At 43.3% G+C, this 8,724-nt stretch overlaps 1 protein-coding gene across 1 annotated transcript in view; it reads left to right on the forward strand.

Annotated features, from left to right (window-relative positions):
- rerg (RAS-like, estrogen-regulated, growth inhibitor) overlaps positions 1-8,724 on the forward strand; it is a 38,408-nt gene that overhangs the window by 14,514 nt on the left and 15,170 nt on the right. The window contains exon 3 of the mRNA XM_031865714.1: positions 6,248-6,304. Within this exon, the coding sequence (XP_031721574.1) occupies positions 6,248-6,304 (57 nt within the window). The remainder of the gene's footprint in view (positions 1-6,247; positions 6,305-8,724) is intronic.

Here is an 8,724-nt window from a genome sequence, read left to right on the forward strand (position 1 = left end):
TGGATACATTTTCACTGCGGATCACAGCAGCTCAAGGGCTAATATTAGCAGTTGGGATATTAGATTTTAGATATCAAAAGGGGTTCATGCAAAAAACCCTCTGCGCTCAAGGGTTGTTCATTTAAAATATGTAGTTTGTTTACAAGGATAGGCCTAATTATGAATTATCCCATGGCTAATGACTAATCAAGCATGGCAGAAAATAAATGGGAAGCTGGCCTATTATTCCCAGAGGAGCAGTTGCTCTGATTATGCCTGACAGCTCATTAATTTAAATGATGTGCAATAACCGGGAATCTGCAACACTCAGTCCCTAATGAGTTTACCGTGCAGGCACGTAGGAGAAAAGTGATGAGTTTTGCTGGTAATTGGCTGTAATAGGATCCGGCGAACAAGAGCGATGCTGAGATCTTCTTGAAGTATTACTGGTTTCGTAATTTGGGAAAAGATATTGTTCCTCAAGGATGCATGTTACTCACATCTCTTATTTTCTGATCAACGTGAACGGTAAAAAGTTGCATCAAGTTGCGTTTTATTTTCTATTCCCATCTGGGTCACATGGATAATCAAATTCCTAGCTAGCTAGCTAGCTGATGGCTCCATTGATTATTTGCTAAGCCCCTTCCCTTTTAGTTTCTGTTGCTAAGGCTCATATGCAGTTTATGACAGAGCTCTTAACGAGGTAGACAAAAGCAGGTGCGTTGTTTCTAACAGGTGAGTATTTGACAAATGAGAGGACAGCTTACTGGCAGACGTCATCAGCTGTACTGCAGCTAACTAGCTAATTAAGCTAACGTTAGCTCTGAGTTGGCTGAAACCGCCGTCCCCCGGCTGATTTTTTAATGTTTACAGCCGACTCATTTCAAAAGGATAAACTTGTGAGAGGGTCTTGAATATGTGCTTGATGGCCAGATGGCCTTGCATGTTAGTGTTGCAACGATACAAAAATCATAACTTAGATGTGATACCTGCCTAAGTTAGCGATACTGAAACGATATCACGGCAAAAGAACTCAACACCGGGAAAAATAATGGAATAACAGATGACAGAACATATGAAGTAAAACTTGTCTTTTTAATCAACACTATTTGGTATTCATAGGTTGAAACATTTGGTACAGATGGACTTTGTGGATCCGTGGACTTATGTAAGTTATGCAAGTGAAATATTTCCAAATTCACTTCCTCGACCTGCCGTGGATGGTCAGCAAGAATACTTATATTTGCAGCCATGCCTTTCATTTTGCCACCATGAAACCTGCAGAGTGAGATATGAGACAAAATAACAAAAATCTTTATTGTTCTCTACTTAACATTCAGAGAATTAATATAGCAGCAAACAACTATTTGCTTTGTGAAGATATAGTAGAGGAGTAATGTCTATCTGGGCAGAGAAGGAAGTGGCTTCAGTGCATGTGAGCGTGCACCACTGGTTCCCCCCTCGGAAAAACACGGTCAGCTCCGTCAGCACTGTTGCCGTAGTTTGCATTGTTAGCATCCGAAACTCTGTAGCCACAGACACAGCCGTTGCCATATTGAGAGCCATGTGGAGGCAATAGATAAACTCATGAGTATAACGTTTTGCACCTTTATAGTACCATTACTAATAAAACGTTTAATACAGTTTATAACTGCATGGTATTAACATACCTTTCTAGTATTGTGCAACACTAATTGCAGTGTAGAGCTAAATCGTCCGAGTATTACAGGTTATAAGGAAAACAGTATGAATAGACTATTTTCCAACAGTACGTTTTGACTTTTAATGTTACAAAGAGAGAAGGCTTTTAGAATGAGGACTAACCGATGTGTTTGGCGAACATAACGCTATCTTGGGTGACGTCGGCTTTAGTCAACTTGTGTTGACTAAACGTTAACACAGGTGGGAAATACAATGCAGTGGATGCATTAGTCATGACCGGACCTTTGGCCTTAAGTCACACTCAGTTCCTACAGTAGGCTGTAAGCTAGCAGGAGAAACACACGGTTTCAACCACTCCTTACTCAAAGCTAAACTTCCCTGAACCCCAGCTCAAACAAAGTGAAGTATTTGTTCCTGATTGGCCCAGACAGTTTTGCCATTACTCATGGCAGATGACATGTTTACTGTTGCCTTGTGTGTTATTGTTACTGTGCTCACTTTAGACTTCCCACATCCCTTCTCGAAGGGTATTGGTTCAATCCCAGAATAAATATGAATGGAGCCTGATTGGCGGGCTGTAATCTGATCTGGAAAGAGGCAGAGACGATAAGATGTCTTGACTTGATCTCATTTATATTTGGCAGTAGACAGAGATTTAAAATGTCCCCTGGCACTGCGGGGCCTCCCAGAAGTCCCTGTTCAACAGACGTACATTTCCTCATCGTGAAAAATCCAGTTTTTGTCTATCCCGCCGTTCCAGAGAGGATTGGTGTTGGTGGTTAGGGACACAGAGCCCCAGGGAGAGACTGGTGGTGAGAGGAACTCTGGGAAAGCTCTGAGACTGGGAACAGTGCCCTAACCTCCAGTACAGGAAGTGGTTTGGGTGCTTTTATAGCTAATCTGTCTTTAATGCCTTTTGCATCAGGGCTGTCACTTCTGTGTGTGAAGAAGCATGCCCATACAACAATGCATGCATATACTTACACAGGAGAGTAATGCAGGTTGAGCTTCTGTACGATTTAGACACAGAAAAAATTGTTTCCATCTGCTATGTCTTGCAAAAAAACAACGAGAAAGTAGAATCTGCTGCTGCCGGCGCTGCGACAGATTTATCACAGTGCTTTACAATGACCCTGTATCTGTCACATTAATAAAAGAAGTTAAATAAATCTGAGTGAACCCTGGAGCCCACCTTCTCCTACGTCTATCATTTGGTTCACGTTTCTCTTATTGTCTTCCAGTGGAATGATTTAGTCCAGTGACACCTCGTATACATGCTAAGGCTCTGCAGATGTTCAGGATTAATGCTCGAGCAGAGCCCCACGACTAACGTGTCCTAATTTTTTCAGCCATCTTTCAAATACCGAGTGGTTTTGCAGGAAAGCATGAATCACTAATCAGCGCACAATCTATAAGCCTGTCCTCAGCAGCTTCAGTAATGGGTGGTGAGGATATTGATTAGAGATCAGGCCCTTCTACAAAACGTAATTTCATAGTCATTTAGGCCAGTAATGAGTCCTACAATCTCAAACTACTTGACAAAAATGTCAATTGTGGAGGAAAAGATGGAGAGCATATTCATGGCATAGATTGAAGTGTGGAAGAGTCCAGTAAACATATTGCAAAAGTCCCTTACAAGCATTTACAAGTAAAGTGTGGCTTCCTTTCTGCCAACACAACAGCAGGGCAGCGATCGTCTGCACAGAAAACAGCTCGTCTGGTCAACGACTCACTTCTCTTCTATTCACGTAAAACATGATGTAAACAGGGTTTACTGCCAGCAGAGAATCAAATGTTCCAACAAGTGTGGTGACATCGATCAGCACATTATTATCAGTCTAAATCAGAAATAAGGCTGAAACGGATTTTTCTGAGGTCTTGCTGGAGACTAGCTTAATGAGATCTAGGCTGGTCACCAATGAATTATTTAAATTTCTTAAATTCTTAATATTTCCAGGCTCTCATCTCTTTAAGAGAGATGGAATGTACTCAGTAACTGAAGCCACTGAGAAACTTCAGTCCATATACTGGCCAGTATGATATGACCCGACGTGACGTGAACACAATAGGTAGAAAACCTGACTGCAGCTGCGCAGCTCTGGGAGAGCTCCACTCGTCGGCCGGTAAAGAGGTGTTTTTTGTGGCCGAAGGGACCCAAAGAGCAGTGGGTGTCCGTCTGATGGCTGATGGAATCAATAGAGACTGTTCAATGAGTAACACAGCGCCGGCTCAGAACGGGGCCGTGGGCGCCGCCAATTGCTTTAGCTTTGTTTGCAATTAGTCCAACATTCTGCCGCTAATGCGATTAGCTCACTTTGGACAAAAGTGGCGTTTGGCAAACACCTCCCGCGGATGATGTGTTTGACACAAATCTGAAAACTCGGCACTCCTCCATCCATCCACTCAGAGCCTGTGAAGTCTGGGCCGAAGTATTTGATCAAATCTGATCTGTTAACCAGCTATAGGTACGCCTGTGACCGTTGCAATAAGGCTTCACCAGCTTTCCTCTCGCCACACACAGCCAATGAATCTCCTTTCTTTGTGATCAGGTCAGCCTGGTGATAGAGAACACATTATTCCCTCCGCAGACCCGCAGTCAATCTGGGCCACAATGTCCATATTGACGCAGGTTAACAAAGGCTCCTCTCTTCTGTGTGTACATTTCTTCTAGTGGCAGGGGGGGGAGCAGGAGATATTGTTACCTCTAATGAGGAAAGGACTTCACACCCCATTGGTTGTTGTTCCGTCCACCTGGAATCCAGGCCACTGTGGCAGAAACGACACGAGATAACCTCAGTGGGAAATTCTGTCAGCAACAGGAGACGTAGACGTGCCCGGAGAAGAAACGTGCGTGTCCGTCTGCCTTCTCCACCGCACAACAAACGATCTGCTGCTTGTTCTGCTCCGAGCGCATTCAGGGAATAATTAAAAAGTTGCGTGACACACTCGTCCTTTGCCTGAAAACACAGTCAGTGTGTTAGGAGAGCAAGGGAAATGTGGTTTACTGCAGGAGAAAACCAACAAAATCAGGGTAACAACAGGCTATTTCAAGCTACGTGTATGCAACATGAAAAGACCTGCATGTCTCTCTGTACATGCTGCATAACAGACCCACTGATGCAACACTGTCAAGTAAATTAAATGTTTTGACTGCCACTTCAGCTGTGCGAAAGACAAATTGAAATGTTTTAGCACCAGTCTCTCAGAAAGCATCACACACTGAGCTCAGACACTGGACTTGAGTTCTTTAGGAGCACAATGAAGCGTGGCAGCGACACTCGCTGACATAATAGGTTCCCTTACAGTTCCTTGTCCTGGCTAATTATGAGCGAAAAAAATAAAATAAAAAAGGCCTGGCCAAGATGGATGTGTTCCCCCCCCCCCCCCATTTCAAAAGCAATGCCGTTTCCCCATCGTCTCTTTGATACAAGCAGCAGCTCAGCAACTTGACACGAGGACACGGATACACGCCCGAACTCAAAGTGGACCACTCGGGCCTATAGGGAGTCACTCAGGCACATGACAGCTCCCACAGACAAGCGTATTGGAAGTGTGAACACTTGCTTGTCCGGGTGTGGTAGCAAACAATTAGGGAAAAAGCCAAAAGAAATAAGGTTCTTATACAGCAAACGTCTGGAAAAACATCTGGAAAAATGTAGTATGGCTGTCTTTTCACTGGCTTTGACTGTAGCCGTGTTGATTGACGACGTGGTCGGACAACGAATCTTAGGAACTAGTTCTGATCTGAGCGGTGGCTAATGTTAGCAAACTTTAGATAGACCTGTAGTCTTTTTAAAGCATGGCGGACAGTTTGGAAAAGTGGTTTACTTACTATCCAAGAGTGAGATGAGCTAAAGGTGGCGCCAAAGAGCCTAGCGTAGCATATAATGACAATAGACATACCTTTAACTGGGACATAGCGAGGCTAGCCGTTTCCCCCTCAACACCCTCTTTATGCTAAGCTTAGCCAATCAGCTCCTGACTCAGCTCCATATTTCATGCATAGAAAATAAGAGCACCAGAGGACGGGGGTTTGCGTGGTCCTATTCATACGACGTATCAAATAGAAGAGTGGATTTTGGCTTCTAGATGGAAAAAGTGCAGCTGGGATCACACATTTTGATGGGTGAATGAATGATTTTATGCAGCTCCGCGGCTTTTCCTCAAAAGAGTTCACGCTTCAAAATAAGCCGAGAGCACACAGATGGTTTGGTTCACATGTAACGGCCTCCTAAATCCGTCTGAATGAAGGAGACAGACGTGTTACCTGTTGATGGGAAGTCATTGAGAGAGTGAGTCACCAGCCTGCTGGGGGGATGTTGTTCTGTTTACTTGGCGCTATAAAGAGCGGGCTAACTATCCCATAAAAGCTCGTGTTGAACCTTCGGGCTGCTTGGATTCCGCCTTAATGATGTGGAACTGTTCAAATAGGTATTAGCATTTAGACGAGAAGTGTATTAAAGTGGTTCGGATGTCGCAGCCTCTTGCTGGTTATCCACAGCTGACAAGCAATTGAAGACACAATATGCTCTTATAACTAAATCCTACAAGTCTAAGTGTTTCTTGTGCTGTTTATTCTGAACATGTTATTATTTGTACTCCACAGCGTTGGTGGTGAGATTTCTGACCAGACGCTTCATCTGGGAGTACGACCCAACACTCGGTAAGACAACAACATATCTGTAATACTATGACCACTAGTACTACCATTGCTACTGCTGCCGGCCCTTTTCCTGTGACTACTGCAATGACAACTACAGTACACCTGCTGTTGCCATCAACACTACGTTGTGTACCACTACTACTGCTGTCGGTGTATCCCACAGGGTTCTGTAGGACTCTAGGGGGGGAAGACAATGTTGTACATTTTGAAGTTAAATGCATCTATTTGGTGCACGTTGAGCTAGAGTTGTGAAGAACTTTGTCATCTTGTACACAAGTTTCTGCTCTCGTTTTAGCAGTGGTGGAATGTAACTTTTTTGAGGTACTTGTACTTTACTTGAATATTTCCATTTCATGTCACTTTATACTTGTACTGTGCTACATCTCAGAGGGCAAGATAGTACTTTTAAATTCACTACATTTATTTAACAATATTAGTAATTAATTAAAGCTACTTTGCAGATTCAGACACTTAATATAAAAATATGAAACAACTAATAAACTAAGATGCACATCATCGCTGTGGAGGAAATGCACTTTTAACATTTTTGGGAAGTACTCGCTTTCTTGCCTGAGAGTTAGATGAGAAGATAGATGCTGCTCATGCCTGTACGCCAGCCAGTTAGCTTAGCTTAGCATAAACACAGGATGCAGGCGCAAAAGACTGGCTTGGCTCTCGTTTTCTGTACAAAAAGTGTAAAAATAAGAAGACTAAATTGGTGGTTTTATGGGAAGATACGTGTTGGAAGAGTGGCTTCCTTAAGTCTCTACTGGCCCGGAGAGAAATCAGAGCACAAGTCTTCACTGAGCCTCAACCTTCCTGCACAGATTGACACGCGAGATATAACCTGTTCATTACTGCGCTTTACACGTCCTGGTGAGTTTTTGTTACCATTGGATCCTTTATGCTAAGTTAAGCTAACCATCTTAAGCTTAATATTTAGCTTGATATCGATCTCCCCATCTAACTCTCGCCTAAAGAGTGAATCAGTATATTTCCCAAAATGCAGAACTATTCCTTTACGTATTTAAATACAGATACATTTGCTATTTCAAAAAAAAGGTGTAAAAATAAGGAACAGTATCCAGATGAAAAGAAAAATCATAGAGAAAATAAATATGAGCAATGAAGTCATTAATCATGCAGTGAATACAACTTCAAAGCGATGCAATCAGGTTCCTCTGCCCTCATCAGAGCGACATAGAACTGGCCTTTTTTTATCCACCGATGCAGATGGAGCCAATTGTGTACACTGTAATTACGGGGAACAAAGACATGACATCTCCTCTGTGAGGTGCTTTTCATTTCCCGGCTGTACACGACAGGTCAGAGCCTCGGGATTTCTCACACGGTGCTCTCCTCAATACCGTATCCGGTCTTTTGTGACATGATGTGCAGCATCTCAGCAGAGCGCAATTATCACACTCGGGAGCATTTCTAGCATATTTTTTTATCTTTGTTAAATCAATCACCTCTTCATATAAAAACATCATCACTATGTCAGTCATTGTGCCCTCCGCTTCACACCACAGCGTACGGCTGGGCAGGTATGCTAGGAACCCTTATTTTACAGGATGTGTTGTTTTTGTTCGGCATAGATGGAACTTCAGGGCAGAAGACAGGTACCTGTTATCAACCCGTCTTTCCTCAGCAATAGTACCCCTTCATATCTTTGTTGTAATGCAGTGTATTGGTACTGTGTGTACCAGCTTCACACAACACATGTATTAACTTCAATTAGTGCACATGGTCTAGCCACAAAAAGGCAGAAAAGAGCGATATGTGCCTCCTTGATTACAAGAACTGGCGTCACAACCACAGAAAGCACAGTTTCAGGTGCACACTGGGAGTTAAGTACAGCTGGAGGGTGTCTGCAACCAATCAGACTGCCTGGCTGAAATTACCCACGAAGTGGTCGACGCATTATCAAAACCCTATTATGGGCCCATCACACAGGTGTGCGTAAAGAGCACTGGTCTTAAAAACACGAGATTACTGCACTTCATCCATTACAATATGCCTTACAGGGTCTGCAGCTCACCAGTCATTATCTACCTATGTAGTCCTTGCAGTGCGGGGCCAGGCTATCTCATGCGATGGAGGTTTTGTTTTTGTAGAGTTTCATCCCAACCAAATAAAAACCCCATGCCAGATTTAGCCGATTAGCACGCACTCACATACGGCATGCACACGATTGCCCGTCCTTGCTGCAGCATGTCCTGGATCTGCCTAAAGGCAAGAACCCGATGCACATCAGCTCGCTCAAGGAAATGTGAAGCAGTGGCGGAGCTGGAGAAATATTTACGGGGTGGCAGAAATATCTATATATACAGTGGGTATGGAAAGTATTCAGACCCCTTTAAATTGTTCACTCTGTTTCATTGCAGCCATTTGCTAAAATCAAAAAAGTTCATTTTATT

This window comes from Anarrhichthys ocellatus, unplaced genomic scaffold, assembly GCF_004355925.1.
Source record: "Anarrhichthys ocellatus isolate YVR2014 unplaced genomic scaffold, GSC_Weel_1.0 scaffold33, whole genome shotgun sequence".
NCBI lineage: Eukaryota > Metazoa > Chordata > Actinopteri > Perciformes > Anarhichadidae > Anarrhichthys > Anarrhichthys ocellatus.